This window comes from Homarus americanus, unplaced genomic scaffold, assembly GCF_018991925.1.
Source record: "Homarus americanus isolate GMGI-L3 unplaced genomic scaffold, GMGI_Hamer_2.0 scaffold60615, whole genome shotgun sequence".
NCBI lineage: Eukaryota > Metazoa > Arthropoda > Malacostraca > Decapoda > Nephropidae > Homarus > Homarus americanus.
Genome location: NW_024740045.1, coordinates 120001 through 144170, shown reverse-complemented (window position 1 = coordinate 144170; position 24170 = coordinate 120001). Strand labels below are relative to the sequence as shown.

Genomic DNA, 24170 nt, shown 5'->3' with positions numbered 1-24170 from the left:
TACATTACGGTAACAGATGGCAGTATATATCATTTATACAATTTTTCATCATACATACAGTATATTTGTATGCATACTATACCACCTGTTACACTGAGACACCACTAACAGCCAGAAACTCATACTGTATACACTAACTCTCCATGACCCCTGACCTGGTCTTCAAAAATGTCCCGTGTATAGAGTCGTGAACTTACCTCAAGTCATTATCACCTTCTTGGGCCACTGGAGGAATACCGTGATTTTAAACGACTCCAAAACCTCGTGGGGGTGCAACAAGAAGCTCTCTGCTGGGTGTACACACTGAATCCTTATGTACACACGCAGGAAGTTCAACATATTAGCTGTAACATCGAGACAAAAGTTACTAAAGTTGGAGTATATGATTCCTTGATAGTGTTTCGGTTCTAGTAGAAAGACTTTGTTGTGATAATTAGTAAGAACAGCGAGAGAGATATAATACCCATCAGAATTTTTCTCATCTCCATAAATCATTCAAAATCCCGAATAAATCTGGACGACAAAATTACAACTCCAACACAAAACTACAGACTGACATGAAAGAACCATCCCTCTGAGCTATACCCTGTCCCTCTCACACCCTCCTCAGTCAGCTGGTGTGTTGAGACGGCTCCCCAAGGCGACGTCCATTAAACCTCGTTAAAATCAAAACCAAAATTCTCAGTACGTGTGAAAGTTTAAGGAATAAAATAAAAGATTCTTGCAGCTGTGATATATTATTAAGTTTTTTGGATTTTTCCCCCGAGTTCGTGAGTTTATAATTAGCCTTTTTTTTTATTTTTTTTTTAGAACTACGATAATACGATACTTTAGCAGCAATGGAGGTACTTACTGTAGGGCCAGGAGTCAGTGAAGGAAAGTATGCTCATACTTTCAATCTTATAAATATTATAAACTATTCACTTGCATTACTCATATGTTACCGTGACGACAAATGTAAACTCACCTCAACACTCATTTATGCACGCAGAGGCTCACACATATTAATTCACTCGCTCACACACGCCAGAATGCACGTAAATGCACTCATTCATACACTCACACACAAACACACACGGACTTTGTGGCTGTTAACTGACACTCAACCAATAAAAGTTTTCTTACATAACCTAACCTAACTTAACATAACCTTAACAAAATTAATGGATCTTAGTCCCGACGTTTAAATCTATCACTACCACTACAACCACCACCACTACCACCACCACCACCACCACCACCATCACCACCATCACCACCACCATCACCACCACTACCACCACCACCACCACCACCACCACCACCACCATCACCACCACCACCACCACCACCACCACCACCACCACCACCACCACCACCACCACCACCACCATCACCACCACCACCACCACCACCACACCACCACCACACCACCACCACCACCATACCACCACCACCACCTCCACCACCACCACCACCACCACTCACCACCACCACCACCACCACCACCACCACTACCACCACCATCACCACCCACCACCACCACCACCACCACCACCATACCACCACCACCACCACCACCATCACCACCACCACCACCACCACCACTACCACCACCACCACCACCACCATCACCACCACCATCACCACCACCATACCACCACCACCACCACCACCACACCACCACCACATACCACCACCATCACCACCACCACCACCACCACCATCACCACCACCACCCACCACCACCACCACCACACCACCACCACCACCACCACCACCACCACCACCACCACCCACCACCACCACACCACCACCCACCACCACCACCACCACCACCACCACCACCACCACCACCACCACTACCACCACCACCACCACCACCACACCACCATCACACCACCACCACCACCACCACCACCACACCACCCACCACCACCCACCACCACCACCTCACCACCACCACACCACCACCACCACCACCACCACCACCACCACCACCACCACCACCACCACTACCACCACCACAACTACGCTGATCTCTGAGGCTCCTCGTCGTGGTCGTCATCACCGCCCCACCACTCACTCACCTCCATCATCACACACAAGATCAAAGTCAAGTAGATGCAACACGCCCTTAGGAGCAGCGGCTAAGTGGAGGACCGCCAGGCTTGGGCTCACTGTTTGCCTAATGTTGCAAACGTAAAGCGTCACGGCAGAGCTGAAGATAATGTTTCTCAAGTTTGGCGAAGATGTCTGTAGGTGCTTCCCCTAATGATACACCTTCTGGCTTAAGATACTCAGAGGAGAGACTAGTGAAGACCGGGCTAAACAGTGTTAACGTATTCTGTCAAGGACTTGCCCAAATGTCCCGGCAGGTCTCTGTTGACGCGCCTCCCAGGGGAACCTGGTGAGTGAGGCAAGCGAGGGAAGGAAAGGGGGAGGGGGAGAAGGGGGGGGAGAGGAGAGGGGGGGGTAAGGGAGGTTATGCAGATTCAGCGTGGTGTTGCGAGTGAGCTGGTATCTAGGGAGACATATCTACTGAAGGCGGTGTGGTCGAAGATGGCTGTGGGGGAGTGAAGGAGTCGTGTCAAGGGAGGTATTAGCAAGAGGCGTGAGTGGGAAGATGAGAAAGAGATGAGTTAGGTGCCGACATTAGGTATGACGCCTCATAACCGGGCTAAAATGGTGCCGCTCTCTCCCTGATGAAAAGTTTGACTCGAGGAAGAACACCTTTTACTAACCCCTGTGTTGGTTAGGATTAGGTTAGAGTTAGGTTAGCTTACGTTACGTTTCGTTAGGTCTCTTCAACGAAGTCCACACATATTGAGACGAATCGTATGATATTTTTCCAATTCATTTGTTAAATCTCATATCTTACTCTGTATTTATTTCAATTATTTCTTCAATTTATTTCAATTTCCACACACGCATACGTTTATAAGTCAATTACCTTTACTAAAATACCTTAACTAAAATACCTTAATGATAAATACAGTAATTATAATATTTTTCTTATATCTTAATTAGCAAATGTACTCAACACTTCCCAGTATAAGTTAATAGTTGGAAAAAAGTACACACATTGTATTGTGTTGTTGTTGTTTTTTACACACCTGTAATTAAACACTCAAAACACCCAGGTAATGAAAGAGTGTATTAGTTCCTATCATAATTCGTCGGTAGTTTTTTTGTGGTCAATGAAATGTTTGTTTACATCTGAGGCAATGAGAGACGTGAAACTGATTTCTGACTCCACGCCAAGCACACACACACACACACACACACACACACACACACACACACACACACACCCCAATACAATATCAAATCAACTCTAAACTAATGCATTTCTATGTGAGAAGTAACTCTCTAATAGTCATATATAAACAAACTCAGCACAGAGAGAATATTATTACACCACCACTCATCTCTCCCTATATCCTCCCTTTAACATATTCATTAACTTTGCATATGGTTTTACCCCTACATCTATGTGTCCTAGGTATTAAATTCAAGAGACCATATTGTATAGTAAACGGTTTATTAACATTAAAAAAATCAAGAGGTTAGTTTTGATTACTTTTTTATTATTTTAGAAAGAAGCTACAATAGATCTTTCTTAAAATAGTAATATAATATTTATCAAGATTATTACCTCCATTGGATTATTATTATTATTATTATTATTATTATTATTATTATTTTAAAACAAATCTGAATCTAGACAAGTTTTTTTTTTTCTTCTCTTGTTTTAAATTACCTTCGCTTAGGGTATCGTTCTACTTTTTCTCCTTTAAAATTGAATTACACATAACGAAAAGGTTATAAGGTTAGGATTTTTCAAGGACCTGTTGTATAATACACTCTGGTAATGAGACTAATTCACCATAGTGTTTTTTGTGTCTGTGAATGTGTGTGTGTGTGTGTGTGTGTGTGTGTGTGTGTGTGTGTGTGTGTGTGTGTGTGTATGTGTGTGTGTGTGTGTGTGTGTGTCTGAGAGGAGAAGGATATTTTACAAGAAAGTTGGATAGTTGTGAAGTGGGGGTAGGACATGTATAGGAAATGAAGAAAGAGAATGAGGATAGCGTAGAAGATAGAGGATAGAAAGAAAGAAAGAAAGAAAGAAAGAAAGAAAGAAAGAAAGAGAATCAGCTGCTACACACGAGAAAAACAGAGAGAGTCTAGAGAAAGTTCTGAATGTGAAGTGTTTGAGGAGTATCTGTGTTAGCGTAGGGGGTGAGAGGTGAGGGGTGGGAGTGAGGGGTGAGAGGTGAGGGAAAGATACGCGAGAGTCTTCAAAGTTAAACAGAGGTCCTCACAGATAAATGAATAATGGAGAACAATGTACGGCAAAGTTTATTGTAAAGTGTGTAAGTGTTTGGTGTAAAGTGTGTAAGTGTTTGGTGTAAAGTGTGGTAGTGTTAAGTTAGTGATATCTGCTATAACCTTACTTTTGTCCATTACATCCTCCTTACCACACTACCCAGCACCACAGCCTACCTCTAGCCACCACAGTACACCACACCCTTCCTCCAGCTACAAGACCACATCACACCCTTCTTTCAGCCACCACACCACACCACACTACACCACATCCTTCCCCCAGCCCTCACAGTCATCACTAAGTACCAGAAGCATCATAGCAACGAGATAAAATTACTTTCCGGGGAAGGTTACAAATATCTCACGCTCTTGAACATGAATTGTTATTACGCGTGTAGGAGCGGTGGTAGTCGGGGGGGGGCTGAGGACACCACGACACCCACGAGGTGGTTGTGAGGGGGACGACAACACCCATGGGGAGGTTATGGGGGGACGACAACACCCACGGGAGGAGGAGGAAGGTTATGAGGGGCATCTTGTGTGTGTAATGCTTCCGTGTCTCCACTCATGAAGGGGAGATGGCTACAGTACCCGGCCCACTGTTATGACACGGTGGGGATCATCATTTAGGGGAGCAGAGACGACGTTCTTTGCAGAGATGGTGAGGGAGGTACCCCAAGGGAGGAGAGAGGGGAGAAAGATACTCAGCTAGGGGAGGTAGGTATTCAACTAGCGAAAGTAGGTACTCAACTGGGGAAGATAGGTATTCAACTAGTGCAGGTAGGTACTCAACTAAGGGAGATAGATACTCAACTAGGGAACATAGATACTCAACTAGGGAACATAGATACTCAACTAGGGAAATAAGTACTCAACTAGGGAAAATAACTACACAACTAGGGAAAATAGACAAAAGGACAGAGAACATCACCCAGACAGCAAACTCTAATGGTTTCAGATACAACACTGACAGCCATATTGGTTAACTAACTACCCAACACCTGGACAGCCATATTGGTTAACTAACTACCCAACACCTGGACAGCCATATTGGTTAACTAACTACCCAACACCTGGACAGCCATATTGATTAACTAACTACCCAACACCTGGACAGCCATATTGATTAACTAACTACCCAACACCTGACAATAAAAATAAAAATTCCAACTCATTCCGACCCTCCCAACCATTACTGTCAGGGGCCAACACATATCCTGCCTGACGCTCTCCTGGTATACAAACATATGACGTGTGGACCAAATATCAATCGCTACCTGAGCTCTTAATGCAGGCAGGCTGGCGTGACGTAGCCAATATTGTCGTGTGTGTGTGTGTGTGTGTGTGTGTGTGTGTGTTATGAAAGCAACTTTTGGTGTTTGTGATCCGGAGGTAAACAGAACACGGTGATTGTGATGGTGATTATTGTATGATGGTAATGATGATGATGGTAATGATGATGATGGTAATTACCTATTGTGATTTTGGTGTTAGTGATTATTTATTGTATTCAGGTGATGGTGATAATGGTGTGTATTGTTTTGTATAGATGATGGCGATGACTGATATGTGTATAAATTATGTGTGTATAATCTCTCTCTCTCTCTCTCTCTCTACTACACTGACTCCCACACCACCATTACCACCCTAACCCAAACACTGTACAAAAATAAAAATAAAAAATATACCAACAACTTTCCTCTATTTCCTTATATTTATTCACAGTTTCTCTATTTCATAATTTATTCCATTTTTCCCCCTTATCTATATTTACTAGTAAAGATAAAAAAATAAATAAAATAAATCACATGTTATCATTATTATGTTATCTTCAATTTCTGCAGATATACCCATCATCACTACCACTACCACCACCACCACCACTCAGGCGACTACCACCGCTAGGCCTACCGATACCCCACGTAGATGGTTTAACATGTCCCAAATTGTGCCTACTACTTCTAACAGTTTCTTTGGTAAGTTTATATTGGTGTTACATACATCGTCTGGTTCTGTGGTAGGTTGTCAAGATGTATGTTTTAATTGTCTCTTTTTGTTTTGTTATATAAGAGTTAAATCTCCATATAACGGATTTGTTTCTCTATGTATAATCCGTTAGATGAGGTGTTTCGTATTTAACGGATTTTTCGATATCATGGGCTTCTGTGGCTATATATTCCGTTAATGGGAGGTTTCACATGATCGGATCCTTTTATAGAATGGACTATCATCTCTGTATAGTCCGTTAAATAGAGGTTTCACTATATGGGGAGGAAAGTCCGGTATATCGAGGGTCCGTTAGATATGAAACATCCATTTAACGAATTATATATAGAGAGAGACAATTCGTTATATGGAGGTTTCACTCAAAAAGGAAGAGAAGAACAGTCAGCGACACAACTTAAATCCAGGTTGTGAGTCGGAGATGTTGTGAATATGAAGCCCGTTCACCTCTCCTCCTGAACCACTAACCCCGAGAGATTCAAACTCATGAATCCGAAGCATTTATGGAGAATCATACATCAATCTACTGCTTCGGGTTCGCTATGAATCTCTCAGGGTTTCGTGATTCAGGCGGAGACGAATGAACTTTAGTATACTTGACTGTACAATAATGCTGGGAATTTATATGTGACGAGATATATAAATAAAATACTCAATGTAACCAAGAATTAAAAGAAACTTACATTGAGGATATTCACAAGTAGAGAAATGACAACTTTAGTCTGAGTGTAGAAATAAAGTAACAACATCTCAATAAGATACCTAAAAAGTACTAAATGACCTTGTTAATTCACTCACATCAGGTCACATACGTGTTTAGTTATGAAGAGAGTCTACTAGTGACCTCCCTTATCTCGTTGATGTGGTTACTGTGGCAACAATCTCTATAGCCATGAGGACAACATATGAATGAACCATAAAAAAAATAGTATTGATTAAAATTTATGTTGTATAGGTAAATTAATTTTACTATATATAATTTATTACCAATTAAGTTAAAACAATAAAAGCAAAAATTAATTGTTTTTTGAGAGGTATATTAATTGATTATCCCTATTTAATCTGACCAATTAATAAATAAACAATATATTTTTATTATTGAAAAAAAAATAGTTAGAAAATGTATTCTATCTGAATTTATTTACATCAGTTATAGTAATATAATAACACCTAACAACAATAATAAAATAAAATATATATAACCATCTTTCATATCATGTTATTAATCCCCTTGTAATCATATACATCACGCACAGCTCTACATGTTATGATTATTACAACCCTTTATAACTTTGGTCTACACACTATTAATAACCTCATCTCTCTCTCTCTTTTTCCCACACTAGATATTCCCAGTTTGTTCGGCACAGGTATGTGGAACTGTCCTTCTTCATCAACATAAATAACAAAGATATGATGTAAACAATAAAGCAGTTAAGGTTTAGAAGGACCTAACTCACACATACTTTCCTTCTTCTCCTCCAGCTAACACAGGGGGGAGGAACATGCTACCCTCACCTGTGTGTTACTGCACCAGCCTTATGTAAGTATAGAATAAGGTTTATTTTGTGTGTTGATTGGTCATTGTCTACACCTAATAACTTATCCAAGGTATCGTTCATCTGTCATATTTCTAACCTAACCTAACCTAACCTAACCTAACCTAACCTAACCTAACTTAACTAATGTCACGGTTGATGGAGAAGCTGTGGTAAATTTTGGAGTGTTAATTAGGATAAACAGTACAGGTAAGGTGTTATGTAATGTATGGTTACCTGTTAACTTGTATCAGGAGATTTAGATGGTAATGTTTACCTACGGGAATAGTTTATATATTATTCAATTGGTTGTTTTACAGGCTTAAAGGTGGTACAGTGTGTGTGACTGTGTGTGTGTGTGTGTGTGTGTGTGTGTGTGTGTGTGTGTGTGTGTGTGTGTGTGTGATTCCCATAAATATTAAGACAGTTTACCTACAATGCAATATTTATGCTCCCTGTTCCCTGTCTTCCCTCAAAACCCCCCACCTCTCCCTCCCCCCCCCCCCTCTCCTCCTCACTCTCTTTTCACCCTCGCACTTTCACCCCACCCCCCTCCTCCTCCTCCTCCTCCTCCTCCCCCTCGTTACCGTGACAGTACACCGTGAAGCTTATAACACGATCCATTAAATAATTTGCGCCTCGTTCAGTAATTTATGAAACCCAACTTAACCCAACCTAAAAACCTCTCCTCTTGGTACCAGCTGGACATCGATCCTTACCCCTAACCTGGACACTGGAGTTGACTCGTTGCGTGTGGCCCCGAACCCTGAAGTTGACTGGTTGTGTGTGGCCCCGAACCCTGAAGCTGACTCGTTGTGTGTGGCCCCGAACCCTGAAGCTGACTCGTTGTGTGTGTGCTGCTCGTTGTGTGTGCTGAACTGAAGTGACTCGTTGTGTGTGGCCCCAACCCTGAATTGTGTGACTTGACTGTTGTGTGTGGCCCCGAACCCTGAAGCTGACTCGTTGTGTGTGGCCCCGAACCCTGAAGCTGACTCGTTGTGTGTGGCCCCGAACCCAGGTATAGCGTGAGAGTAAACACCAGGCTTGTACTCTCCTCGTAAATACTTCAGAGTGTAAGCGCTCATTCACACTCAGGGGACTTTTGATGCAATGTCTACGATTTCTCCTTTAACGTCATTCTAAGTCACTCTTGTTGTTAGTAAATAAATTTATAGAGTTGATGATAGAGACACCTCTATTTAACGGACTACATAGAGTTGAAAGTCCGTTATATGGAGGATATAATAGATGTGAAATTTCCATCTAACGAACTATATTGAAATGAAAATCCGTTATATTGGAAGTCCGTTAGATGTGAAACCTCCCAAATATCGGATTATATATATATATAGAGAAGTCCGTTATATAGAGGTTTTACTTTATACCTCGTTCAATACACATAACAACGACCTGATCTAACTGGTGCTTCTTGTTCCCAAACCAGCGACCCCTAAAGGCAAGAAGTGAGCATCATAGCTGGAATATCAACTAGAGAACCCGTAATTAAGCCATCATGCCAACAACACCTACAGTTCTCTTGCCCTCAGCACCGTCACGATACCGTAATTAACTGAAGGGGGAGTGGGGAGGGAGGAGGGGTAGATAGGAGGGAGGAGGAGGGGGGTATCGTGACACTACTTAATGACGCCATTTCCCAATTTTCATCACAAGCTATGAAGAACAGTTAGCGTTTAGATCATTATCATTATCATCATCATTATCATCATCACCATCATCATCATCATCATCATCATCATCATCATCATCATCATCATCACATCATCATTATCATCACCATCATCATCATCATCATCATCCATCATCACCATCATCATCATCATCATCAATCATCATCATCATCACCATCATCATCATAATCATCAATCATCATCATCATCACAATCATCATCACCATCATCATCATCAATCATCATCATCATATCCATCATCATCATCATCACCATCATCATCAATCATCAATCATCATCATCATCATCGTCATCATCACCATCATCATCATAATCATCAATCATCATCATCATCACCATCATCATCAATCATCAATCATCATCATCATCATCAATCATCATGTTTTAGAAGCGTCGTTTACCCCACACATGGTACCATCGTTTTTACCTGTAGTGTGTCATAAACTGCTCTCACGAAACGTATAATGAAATAACGAAAGAAAATTGAGTTATTGAACGACGATATGAGGAAGAAAATAACATTCAGACGATCAGACGAACGGACGAACGGACGAACGGACGATCAGACGAACGGACGAACGGACGAACGGACGATCAGACGAACGGACGAACGGACGAACGGACGAACGGACGAAGGATTAAACGAATGAAGAGGTTAAATAATATTATCGTCCTCCTTCTTCTCCTCCTCCTTTTTCTTCCTTTTCCTCTTCCTCCTCATTTTTCTCCTTCCCTCCTGCACCCTCTCCTCCTTCTCCTTCTGTTCCTCCTCCTCCTCCTCCTCTTCCCCTTCCTCCTAACACAAGAACCTGACCTTTAAATGCCACTTCCAATAACCAACTAATTTATTCCCTTTAATGTCTGTTCACCTTAAATATTTACCCCCTGAATTCACTCGTAGTTACACCTGTGACCTTCAAGCACTACTAATCACCTTCACTAACAATAGGGGCCACTTAAAGGTCAATATTATCTCTCTCTTGATATATCCAGTTGTTTTGGTCGACCATTATAGAATCCTTTGATATGTCATTAAGTTAAAAGTTTCAATTTCAATTTCTAGTCTTTAATAGCTGCTTTGTCTCGAGTTGGTTGTAAAGTCTCGTAATGGTTAGCTTTGGATGGTTCGAAACAGTGATTATATTCATTAAGGGTTCATATGAGGGGTTCGGTATTGGTATGGTGTGTGTGTGTGTGTGTGTGTGTGTGTGCCACCATAAAAACAGTACTGGCGTAACTCATTTGATAACTCTATAATCTACCTGTGTAATTACCTATCATTTAAACGATCCATTTACCTGTCTACGCTCACCTGACTCACATGCCACAAACTCATTAAGATACAAAAAAACGTAAGAGTATTCATCTAATGCTCTTAACACCCAGGTATAAATATTTCCCGTGTTAATTCCATCTTCCAAACTTGACAATAATGACATAGTCGTTTGGATGATGACAATTCTTCTCTTGTTTATACACGACAGAAAACAACATTGATATAAGGGATAACTAAACTATTTCCCCATAACATTATTTTTTTTTATTAAACATTGTTGCTAATATAATATGTCTGTTTGTCTTTCAGGTGTGTGGTCGTGTGGCTGTTGTGGCTAGCTGTGAACCCGTGAAGACTGGTTCATACTTAACAGACAAAAATATCAAAAGTTATCATTAATGTGTGTGTGAGTTTGTATATGTGTGTATAGAAGAATGTGGGTTAGTGTGGTGTCGAGTGTGTATGTGTGTGTGTGTGTGTGTGTATGAGTGTGTGTGGTTGTGTCATTGGCTCACAACGCACTTTTTTTCCCCTCTGCTTCATGTTGTTTTTACACTTGAGAAACTGTTGGCTTACCAATGAACTTAATTAAGAACTGCTATATAAGTTGTTGTGTTGTTGTTGTTTTTTTAAGGGGGGTTGGGGGGATAAAAAGGTTTGGTGAAGAATATATGACGGTATCTCCTTAGTCCTGGTATCTAGGACTTTAAGAACATATAAATTAGACTTAAATTACAAATACAACAATAAAAACAACTTGATATTCTGATTTTTTTTTGCTACGGTTTCATGAGGACAATGATGGAAAAAATAAAATGATGATTGAGGTGAAGAGAAAAGGGAAAATATTGGAGAGAGAAAATATGAAAATCTAATCTATTTTTGTGTGAGTGCGAGTGTGTGTCTGTGTGTGTGTGTGTGTGTGTGTGTGAGAGAGAGAGAGAGAGAGAGAGAGAGAGAGAGAGAGAGAGAGAGAGAGAGATATCACGTTCTAGTTTTCTATACTAGGCAGGGTAAGGTCATAATCTTCACGTTAATTGAGGTGACGCCAGAAATAGTGCTGTAATGGGGTAGGTACTGACAGACACACGCACAGACAATTCACCAGCTTACTGAAGAAGATGTTATCCTGGTGTGGTGTTCCTTCAGTGAATATTATTAAGACTGTGTTTTACGTTTGGGGTGTTTGCTAGTCATTATTATTGCTATTACTATTATTACGGTGGTTCATAGTATGTCTTGTGTTTTAACTACTACTACTACTACTGCTACTATTAACTACTATAAAACACAATTCCTGTCGTCCTTATTATTTCCATTATTATTTCCACTACCAGCTCTTCTTATTTTGAATGATGAGGGTAATAACGCCCCCTCCTCCCATTCCATCAGGTGAGAGGAGGTCCCATCAATCAGGGAGCCTCATGAACATAACACAGGTAGTACAGGTATCAATCAGTCGCCTGGGGAGGATTTAGTCTTGAGAGATCGAACTGGAAAGTGACTCCTCTGATTTGGTTCTTTGTCTGTCTAGGAGGAGTACCCCAAGTTGCTGACAGGCGTGTGGTTAAGGAGTCAGGGTCATCTTACAGATTTTCAGGGTAATTTTACAGACTTTCAGGGCCATTTTACAGACTTTCAGGGCCATTTTACACTTTCAGGGTCATTTTACAGACTTTCAGGGCCATTTTACAGAATTTCAGGGCCATCTCACAAACTTGGCTCGATTCCACCTTGTTTCTGGTGCTTGTCTGTGGCTATCGTCAACAAGAGGGTGATTTGGAGTGAATTCACCTTAAGTCTGTTTGATCTCTCTGGCTGTCAGTGAGGGTTTCTCTGGCTGTAAACAGACATAGGCGTATCAATCAGGCCAGAGAGTGAAGAGGAGTTCCATTATGTCTAATCCCTGTCTGTGAATGTCTTTGAGGAGTTCCCTAGCTAATAAAAACACGAAACATGATGGGGAGTTCAGTTCACAGACAAAAAACATAACCATCTTACTAATTTTCTTTCTCTGTGGTTAGTTTGAGAAATCCCTGACTGATAACAGACATGAAAATCGATGTTAAATTTCAAGCTACAGGTGTGTCTCCTAGTCAGGTGTTGTAAATGCCTTGAGTAAATAAATTCTAGTCAAAATTATACCCATTATGTAATCTTACACTGTTTACACATATGAAGGTAAATATAAAACTGTGAAGATAATATTTTGATTATACTGTATATGCAAAACTATATAATAAAAAGCATTGTGGAGTGCTTGTAAATATTACAGGTACACACAGGTAAGGGATGTCTCCTCACCTGTCGTGTGCCGCCGTGAGGAGTAAGGGAGACACAAAGGTCGGAAGCCATTAGAGACGAGACTTATTGTTTACCTTGTGTTGGATGGAAGTTCCTCGATGTACGTGGTGTTAGTTATTTTATTAGACGAGACCGAAATAGAGCGCTGTGTTCAACCATAGAGGGGTTGAGGAGATTGATTTAGAGAGATTAAGAGATAAGGAAAGAGTGAGAGATAGAGAGATAGAGAGAGAGAGAGATTATACTAGCTAGCAGCATAGACATAGTTGATATATTTAGAAGAGCAGAGTTATTTATGTAGGGTATGAGACGACCGCCTCGGGCTGGTTCACAAAACTTTTGTAGAATGAATGGTGTCTCAGTACGACTTGCTTCTACCACTACCTCATTTTCAGTCGCTTTTATACGTCACTGATAACATACTAACCAGAGGGGGATGCCTGGCTTTTGTCGTGTTCCAACAGTCTATAAAACAGCAGTGAACGATGATTTATGAGTCTGAGGGACGACAAGTTTCTGTTGGATTAATAGGACGAAGCTTAATGACATAATGTTCTAAGTCTTAGGAACGAGTTTACGGTCTCACTGAACACTAATTCTGACAACTGGAACAGCTGGTCTTAATACAGTAGATGTTCTATATTTGTGATACTTATCTGAAGTAATAAATGGATAGTGTCTTTTCCCCTAACCTGTTCCATGTTACCATAGCAACTTATATATCGATATTCATATACATAAATGGGTCAGCGTCTTTATACTTTTGTCTCGGGACGATTTTAAGAGACAGACTTAAGTGGATAGATAAACTCTGGAGTTACTGGGGGAGGGGGGGGGGAGTCACTGAGGCACTCATGACCGTGTTGGGGCTCAGGTGGAATATCTTTATTTCTCTCTATGAAAACCAAATATATTAACCTTTATTTTTGTTGTTTGTTTTTCGTCAGATATTATGTATTATAAATCACTCTAGTGTGTGTGATGGTTGGTGAGTTTATGTTTTGACTTAAGTGTTTCTCCTGATGAGGGTCTCGAGTCAGCCTTAAGGGATAATATATTGTGCTGAGAAAGAAAATTCTAAGATATTCTGAAGGGTGTTGCTTCTTGCGGTTTCTATTTTTGTATAATAACTATACTGAATTTCCTGACTGTCTTCTCTTTGTGAGTGTGTGTTCAAATAAATAAAGATGAATTATTCTCTGACTTTACTTAACCTACCAGCAGAGTCACTTAAACATTTACTTATATATGACTACGAAAATAAGACAAAACATTAAGATATATATTTTGTTAAGGGAAAATCTCTTGGAATTTATTCCCGAAAAATTAAGTAGTAGTTAATGAAACATAAACAAATAAATAATAACAACAACAGAGGCAGTGATGACTATAAAAATAGTATTAATTAATATGTCATTGTTATATTTTTTACAATTATCAGGTATATTAGTATATTAAAATAAGGATTTAGTGAATTAGTCCTGGTGTGTGTGTGTGTGTGTGTGTGTGTGTGTTCTTCCCACTAAGGCACAACTAACATTGTTTGGAAATAGAGTAGTGGACGACTGGAACAAGTTACCAAATATCATCATTAACTCGAATACGCTGGATAGCTTCAAACATAGGTTGGTTGGATATATGAGCAATAGGGGTAGGGTGTAAATGGGACTGTCCAGTATGGCCCGCTGCAGTTTCCTCCATTCTTGTGTTCTTGTGTTAACCTAACCTAACTTAACCTAACCTGAATCTCTTGGGATCAGCGCTATTATAAACTTATTAAGAGTGAACAAAAAAATAAAAAAAATAATTATTCTCTTCTCTTAATTCTCTCAATCTTCTTCTTCTTCTTCTTCTTCTCTTTCTTCTTCTTCTTCTTCTTCTTCTTCTTCTTCTTCTTCTTCTTCTTCTTCTTCTTCCCCTCAACTGTTCACCCTTTAAGAATTCCAATTTCGTCCCAACATGGAATATTGCTTCACTGTTTGAGGAGGAGGAGGAGGAGGATGTCGCCCTCTCACCACCACACACCTCCTTGGCAAACTATTTCTCTTCTGCAACACAACCACGACAATATCTTCCTTCCGTTCGTCCTGCAGGTTAGGTTAGGTTAGGTTAGGTTAGGTTAAGTTAGGTTAGGATAGGTTAGGTTAGGTTAGGTTAGGTTAGGTTAGGTTAAGTTAGGTTAGGTTAGGTTTTAACATGAAAATTATTTGTCATAAGTGTCTAAAGGTTGTTGTCCATTATAGGAACTGAGATGTACAGTGAGCGTTGTTTAAAGACCCTGTGGCCAATGAGGTATTAGAATAACTAAGACTGCGAGAGTTTATGAAATACCCACCTGGTCTTTGAAACTATGCATTAATAAACGTTGCTTAAAGACCCTAGTTTCGAAGCAACCCAAAATTGACTAAGACCTAACCCACGGCAATTAAAAGACCCAAAATAATAAATAAAGACTTACTATACGATCCACTAAAGACCCTCTGGCTCCTGAAGCATCTAGTTAAATCATTAATAAATATAATAAAAAAACATCATTTAAATAAGACATCACCTGTTAAAGAGTGACTGCAGGTGATCTTTCTGCAGCCTTACAATCCTCTCTCTCTCTCTCTCTCTCTCTCTCTCCGCTCTCTCTCTCTCTCTCTCTCTCTCTCTCTCTCTCTCTCTCTCTCTCTCTCTCTCTCTCTCTCTCTCTCTCTCTCTCTCTCTCTCTCTCTCTCTCGTCTCTCTCTCTCTCTCTCTCTCTCTCTCTCTCTCTCTCGTCTCTTGCTCTATATGCCTCTTTGTTACCACACTATGCCTCCATAATGACCAACTCCTCCATCATCTACCTTTTAAACTCTTCAGAAAACACAAAGGAAAATATCGACACTATTTCCCCCCTTCTCTCTCCCATTCCTATTACTCTCCTCACCCATTACATTTCTTTCTCAATACAACTAACAATTATCAACAACTTCAGTATCTCCTTTTAAACTGCTAAAAAAATAAGGTCAAATGTTACGGAATATGGTCGATAATGTAACCCGTGTTTAGTATATAAGTGATATGTTCTTGAATTCACCTTTAACTCTATAACCCTGAAATATAGTTGATACGTATATTTGAATTACATACGAACACTTTTACAACTGAAATAATAATATATAGTGTTTAGTAAATATGTCGACAGATATACGTTCACTTAAACAATAGACAAATGGTTTAGTAAATAATACACAAATGGTTTAATAAACAACATAAATTTAAAGGAAAATATTTATTGGTACAAAATACAAGCCGGTAAATAAATACATAAATTCACAGTGCTACGCGCTCTGCACAATGTACAAATGGGTTGATACATATAATTCACAGGGATACAGGATACTGGGCGTGATACTCACGTCTCCTACACACATAGAGTACACCACTGAAACATTATACATACATACATACATACATACATACATACATACATACATACATACATACATACATACATACATACATACATACATACATACATAAACACAAGACACACTTACAACATATAGTGTGGAAATTGAAAGGTTGAGCTGGCCTGAGGAATGAACTTAAGAGGAAGGAGGGGGGAGGGGAGGAAGGGGGAGGAAGGGGGGAAGGGGGAAGGGAGGAGGGGTGAAGCTAGAGGTGGCAATGGGAAGTAACTCTTGAAAAATACTAATTAATTTCTACTACGAGGCAAAGTAAAGTTTTGCAAGGCTCTCTCTCTCTCTCTCTCTCTCTCTCTCTTGAATTTGAACTTGAACTTGACCAAAACAATAATAAAGAAAGCGACACACACAGAGCTAGAGAGAGAGAGAGAGAGAGAGAGAGAGCCAAAATGCCGTCCAAACTACTCTGAAAATACCATGTGTTTGATGTTTCTTATTGTCACTATAAAGGAGATAGAAATAAATCTTACTGTCTTTTATAAATCCGCATTCGTGGCTTATGAATCCACACACACAGCAGAAAAACAGCAACAATGCCTCACCTCTAGTACTGGAAATTCTAAATGAAGTGAGAATGATTTTAGGAGGCTGAGGATTAAAACTACTTTACTCAGCTGATTTAAATAAGTGGATTACTGCGACAACAACAATTTTGGGGTATTTCTGCATTGAAGTTATATGGATTACATGTCATAGAGATCAATGAAGTTCAAGGTGGAATATAAAAGTCGACGGTACAGTACGGTGAGTTAGTCTAGCTGGTGTGGAAAGACTGTAATGCCGCTGTGTAAACTGTCTAACCTAACCTAACCTAACCTAACCTAACCTAACCTAACCTAACCATGATACCTCTGTAGTCTTCACACATAAAACTTCGAGACTGTATCAATATCCAAATGAAATATACTTTAACGTGTATTTGTCTGTAATACATTTAATTACAGTTTATATATCAAATAAAAAAAAATAAAAATCTCGGAGGTGATATAAGTTCATAGATATAATGACTGAGACAAAAAAGTTCTTAATTTTTCTCTGATCCAAAAAAGATACTATTTAGTTTTTTTTTTTTTTTAATTCTATCTTAAAAGTTTTCTTCACTTCTGTGTTTATTAGAGAAGAAAAATACTTTCTTCCTCTTCAGTATCATCAATCTTTCATCCTCTCAGAATGGGAATAAGTGCAAAAGACGATAACTAATTTCACAAAAGTCATTAAATATCTCTAACTTTCTATCCACTTTTGCATCCAATATAAAACCTCTTCAGTAAAAGTACATCAATATTTTTCTCCCGTTGATATTCATTTCTCCACATAGTATACAATATACACCGTCCCTCTCCAGGCAATATACAATATACACGGCCCTCTCTACATCGTATCCATTATACATACCCCTTTATACATTCTATACAATATACATGTAACTTCTACTCTACCTCCATCAGAGCTCAGCCAATATATATACGTCAAGTGGTAGAAAAGCATAAAGTAGGTTTAGTTATATACTGTATTACTGTATTGCTTAAAGAGAGATAGTACAAGTCGAACAATGAGTGAGGGAGCGACTGTACTCTCTGTAACTCCTAAAAAAAACTGTAATTTGTAATTCTTTTTATCCCTTCACTGATCATGTAATGGAGGATACAGTGTTATGATAGGAGCTATAATAATTTATGTATTTTTGTCCTTTGCTGTAGTTCTTCTTGTTCTGTGAGGAATAACTTAAAAAAAATAGTTCCTGTTACGAACCCCTGAGACTCGTGAACCGAACCCATAAGACACTCATGAACCAGTGAATCCAAGACATCACATAGTCTATATATCATCTATGAACCCACCAGTGTGTGTGTGAGAGTGTGGTGTCTCGGATTCACAGGTTCATGAGACTGGGGGTTCATAAATGGGACTGAATGGTAAACAATGAACCGCTGATGAGGAATGACTGAAATGAAGATGACGGAGGAAGAATGAGAGGCACAGAGACCGACGGATGAAGACGAACGACCCCGGTTGAATGAAGATGATGACCCCGGTTGGATGAGATGTCACCCAACTTTTCATCAAGTCTCAGTTATTTCTATTATCATCCTTACCATCATACGAGGAAGCTAAGAAAATGACTCGTGTTCCTCATAACTTTGTATTGTTTGCCTAGTAAAAATATACGTCTCTCCTGAACGAGGAAATTTCTGAACTATGATATTTTTTAATTTTACCTCTCTCTCTCTCTCTCTCTCTCTCTCTCTCTCTCTCTCTCTCTCTCTCTCTCTCTCTCTCTACAGGGGAGGGATTGTGAATGTCTGTAGGTACATAACAGGCTGTTTGGACGCTAATCCTCCCCATAACCACTGATTAGACCCTAATTCCCCCTTATAGCCCCTAACCCTCCCCTTATAGCCACAAATTAGACCTAATCCCCTTATATCAGATTAGACCTAATCCCCTTATAGCCACAATAGCCTAATCCCTTATAGCCATCCCTACCACAGATTAGACCCTAATCTTATATAGCCACTTAGACCTAATCCCCCAGCCACAGACCCCTAATTCCCCTAATCCTCCCCATAACCACTGATTAGACCCTAATTCCCCCTTATAGCCACAGATTAGACCCTAACCCTCCCTTTATAGCCACAAATTAGACCCTAATCCCCCCTTATAGCCACAGATTAGACCCTAATCCTCCCCTTATAGCCACAGATTAGACCCTAATCCTCCCCTTATAGCCACAAATTAGACCCTAATCCCCCCTTATAGCCACAGATTAGACCCTAATACCCCCTTATAGCCACAGATTAGACCCTAATCCTCCCCTTATAGCCACAAATTAGACCCTAATCCTCCTCCCCACAGTCACAAGTATCTGGTTCATAACACACAAGAACAGAGACGACAAACAGAATTCTCTCTCTTATTTACCATCTTCTCCCTTCTACCCTGATCCCGTTCTCTCCTCCGCCTCTTCCGTGTAGCGTATCGTTGTCCTCACTAACTCTAATGCGATATTACTCCGAGGGAAATAGACGGTGTAGATATATATTGTATTACACGGTGAAAGTTGGAGTGGAAAGTTGAAAGCCTCGCTCCCAGCTACACTCAAAGGCTTCGGGGTGTTTGTGTTTGTTTTTGTGTGTTTTTTTTATGCTTTTCTGATGTCTTGTTGTGTCTCTTGTTGCAGAAGTGTTTTAGAAGGAGAATTATTCGAGATTTTTTTTCCTCCTCATGTTGTGGGGAAAAAAAATTGTAGGGTTGTTGGTAATGAAGTTAATACTGTTTACGTTAACACACAAGGAAGAGGAGGTAAGTTTTCCTCAGTCAGGGTGGGAAAAAACACGGATAATAAGAGTATCTGTTCTACCCGTATGTCTTTCCCTTTATTTCCATCCATCCGTCCATCCGTTTGAGTGTCTGTCCTCCCATCCGATAATATGATCCTCATTTATGGAATCAACTCCTACTACAGTCCCCCCCTCCCCCTGCCCCTCCCCATGAAAGATTCTCAACCCACACTCTATCCTTTTACCTGATATCAAATATACAAAGTGGAAATATACGTCATAGCGGATTATTTATAAAGTGGTGAGGCGCAGTCGAACATCATCATCATCATCATCATCACCATCATCATCATCATCATCACCATCATCAACATCATCATCATCATCATCATCATCATCATCATCATCATCATCAACATCATTATTTACAAACAAATATCCCGGTTACACACGGGAGTATGTTGTGGTCGGGTCAGGGGTCTGGGGTTCAGGAGTCAGGGGTCAGGGGTAGGGGGTCAGGGGTCAGAGGTCAGGGGTCAGGGGTCACACAATGTTGACCACAGTTGACTAAATCTACAACCAGAGCCTCGGGATGTACTGTGTGATTGATTTTGTTTGAAGCGCCGGTAGGGTGGACTCACGGAGGGGGGGTGAGAGAGGGAGGGTGAGAGGGAGGGATGGAGAGAGGGAGTGAAGGAGAGAGGGACGGAGGGAGGGGTGACACATAGGAAGAAGATGAGAGGGAAAGGAGTTTGTGGACGATGGGTGGTGAAGAAGATGGAGACAAAGGGAGGGAGAAAGAGAGAGAGAGAGGGCGAGAGATGACAGATGTAACAAGAGGGTTTTACTACACATCATCACAACCATTCCCACATACACACGATACAACATCACCTCACTCATATGGGATGTGAAACGAGTGTAAATATCAATAACGTTTTCTTCACCACCTATACCCAACACCATACACGTCCAACACACCTCTCACACACCCATCACTACACACCTCATACACAAAACACACCCAACACACCCAACTCACACCCTAACATATCTAAGACCATTTTACTCTCCTCACTAAAAAAATAAAATAAAATACATATTCAATATTTTCTATCAATGTCTATTTACAAATAAGAAAATCTTGACTATTAAACAAACGACTAAACCAGATAATCCAAATAATTCAGATAATCCTAGAGATAATCTTACAATAACACAAATAGGAATAATATCCGATCTGTGTCACCTGTCAGAAGAATTATTACCTGTTTATATAAAGAGTCACTCACGGGAGAATTATTTACGGTGGCTGAAACAAACAAAGATGAAAAAATGAATAAAAGATAACTCATTCATCATTCAATTTCCCGGTTACGACGAAGAAATGAATAAACATACATTGACGTAAGTAATGAGAGAGTGAGTACAAGTGTAGGTTTAGGTAGAGAGTACAGGTAATGATTTAGGTAGAGAGAGTACAGGTAGAGAGTACAGGTAATTATTTAGGTAGAGAGTACAGGTAATGATTTAGGTAGAGAGAGTACAGGTAATGATTTAGGTAGAGAGTACAGGTAATGATTCAGGTAGAGAGTACAGGTAATGATTCAGGTAGAGAGAGTACAGGTAATGATTCAGGTAGAGAGAGTACAGGTAGTGATTCAGGTAGAGAGAGTACAGGTAGAGAGTACAGGTAATGATTCAAGTAGAGTACAGATACACCCAGAAGAGAGGTTGGTTGAGGAGATCTTGGTAGATGAAGAAAACCGCAGAGAGGGGAGATGTGCAGGGGGGCTGTGAGGGGAGATGTGCAGGGGGCTGTGAGGGGAGATGTGCAGGGGGGCTGTGAGATGTACAGGGCAGTGAGGGGAGATATCAGGCCAAGAGGACGAGGGAGATGAGTTGTATTGAAGCTGATGGCGGGAGAGTGAACTTGTGGTATGGCCCAGGGGTAAGTGACGTAGTGGGTAAGGTGAGGGAAGAAAGGGATGAGGGGAGAGGGGAGTATGGGGTGGTGAGGGAGAGGGGTGAGGGTGTTGAGGGGAGAGGGGAGGTGGTGGGATGAGGAGAGGATGATAATAAGAGGATAAAGGGGAATTGATAAGAAGAAGTGAGGGGAAGAGGAAGAATATGAAAGAAGGAAGGAAGGAAGGAAGGAAGGAAGGAAGGAAGGAAGGAAGGAAGGAAGGAAGGTGAGAAGAAGTAAGCAGAAAACACAGGAACAGAAGGAGACGAAGAATAAAGGAAAGACGAGGAAGAGGAGGAAGGATAAGAGAAAGGCACGAGAAAGAAAAGAAAAAGTGAGAAGAGAACACAAACAGGAATAAAGATGAGAATAACGAAAGAATTAAACAAATAAAGACTAAAGCATAAAAAGAAAAGAGGAGGAAGAGCAGTAAAGATCAGTGATGGTATAAGGAAGAGAGAGAAGGGTGGAGAATTATACGGAAATTGGAGAGTGATAGAGATTGCGGGAGCTAAAGAGAGAGAGAGAGAGAGAGAGAGAGGAAGAGGAGATTAAGAGGGCAAGAAGGGGAGGAGACAGAGAGAGAATGAAAGGAAGAGGGGAGGAAAGGAAAAGAGAATGGGGATGAAAGAGAAAGTGAAGAGAGTTAGAGTTAGAGAATGTAAGAGAGAAAGAGGAATTAAAGTGAGAATAGGTACAAGAGAAAGATAAAAAAAGAAGAGAACGAGAGAGAAAGAAAGAGAGAGACACAACAGAAGGGTGAAATAAGTGAAGAGAGAATTATTGTTATCTCTCTCTCTCTCTCTCTCTCTCTCTCTCTCTCTCTCTCTCTCTCTCTCTCTCTCTCTCTCTCTTTACAACCTCAGCTTAACCCATAAAACAAGACTCTGTCCCCCTGCTTTTGTTTTTATCTTTTATTTATCTTTTATTTCACTATATTTTTTGCCGTCTCCTTTGCGGTTTTGTTTTATCAGGATATTTCTTTGTTTTTTTGTGTGTTTTTCCTAGGAGGGCAAGGGGAGTGTTTTAGTGCTTTTTTTTGTTTGTTTTATGTTTATGGAGATTTATGTTTTTGTTTTTATTTATTTTGACTTAATGTTTTGTTCTGGTTCGCACTTATTAATTTAGTCACTTGTCTATAAGGGATATATACTCGAGGTACTCTTATATAAGGGACACACACTCACAGGTACACATACACTTTCATATACGCACACACACACACACACACACATAAATAAACACACACACATATATTAACCCTAAATAACCTAACCTAACCAAACCTACACTGGAAAACTCTAACATTAATAAACACAAAATAATAAACATAAGAATTAAACACTTTAAAAAGACTATAGCCTCAGTTAGCCTCTGTGAGTCTCGTCTACATACTAAGTAAATAAATCCACTCTTTGATCTACACGGTAAATTAGAACGGTGATAAAAGCTATACGGGGTGGAAGGGGGAGGGGGTAATAAAACACCTTTCAGGAGGGAGGGGGAGGGAGGGGTGAGGGGGGGAAGGTGCACCTTCAGGAGGGAGGGGGTGGGAGGGCGGGAGGAGGGCGTCGGGTGGGTTCATACTCCTGTAGTAGTAGTAGTAGTAGTAGAGTTCCTTGTGGCAGGGTCAACAGGATAACTTTCTTGTGGTCTCGACGTTGTGATGGAAAAGTTTTGGTCAAATTTATGTACAGAGGTGGGGGTTAAGATGACCTATGAGAAGGAGAGAGGGTGTGTTACCTCCATGTCTTGATCTGACCTCTCATGTCCTGATCTGACCTCTCCTGATCTGACTCTCATGTCATGTCTCATGATCTGACCTCTCATGTCCTGATCTGACCTCTCTGCCTGATCTGACCTCTCATGTCCTGATCGACCTCATGTCCTGATCTGACCTCTCATGTCTGATCTGACCTCTCATGTCCTGACCCTGATCTCATGTCCTGATCCCTCTCATGTCTTGATCTGACCTCTCATGTCCTGATCTGACCTCTCATGTCCTGATCTGACCTCTCATGTCCCTGATCTGACCTCCACGCCTTTACCTCACTGCCATATCCCAATGACTCAAAAATGGTACTTATCAAAATCCAACTTCCGTCACCAAGAGTGAGTTAATATTTTCACTGTGTGTGTGTGTGTGTGTGTGTGTGTGTGTGTGTGTGTGTGTGTGTGTGTGTGTGTGTGTGTGTGTGTGTTGAAAGGAAAAGAAATTAAGTCTTTTTGTGAGAAGCAGATCAAGGGTTATAAGTTATGGGCAATGGATTTATTCTACTGTTGCGAGTGAAGGCTGGAGAAAGGTCGAGGAGTCAAGGTCGAGTGTCAAGGT

General features: G+C 40.5%; 1 protein-coding gene across 3 annotated transcripts in view; it reads left to right on the top strand.

Annotated features, from left to right (window-relative positions):
* Positions 1-14333, top strand: part of LOC121875052 — a 131683-nt gene extending 117350 nt beyond the window's left edge. For 2 of the 3 annotated variants that reach the window (XM_042379401.1, XM_042379400.1), the window contains exons 7-10: positions 6150-6281; positions 7656-7679; positions 7795-7852; positions 11142-14333. In XM_042379401.1, the coding sequence (XP_042235335.1) occupies positions 6150-6281; positions 7656-7679; positions 7795-7852; positions 11142-11184 (257 nt within the window). In that variant the 3' untranslated portion in view covers positions 11185-14333. The remainder of the gene's footprint in view (positions 1-6149; positions 6282-7655; positions 7680-7794; positions 7853-11141) is intronic. The other variant, XM_042379402.1, reaches the window with a different exon arrangement.
* The last annotated feature ends 9837 nt before the right edge of the window (positions 14334-24170 follow it).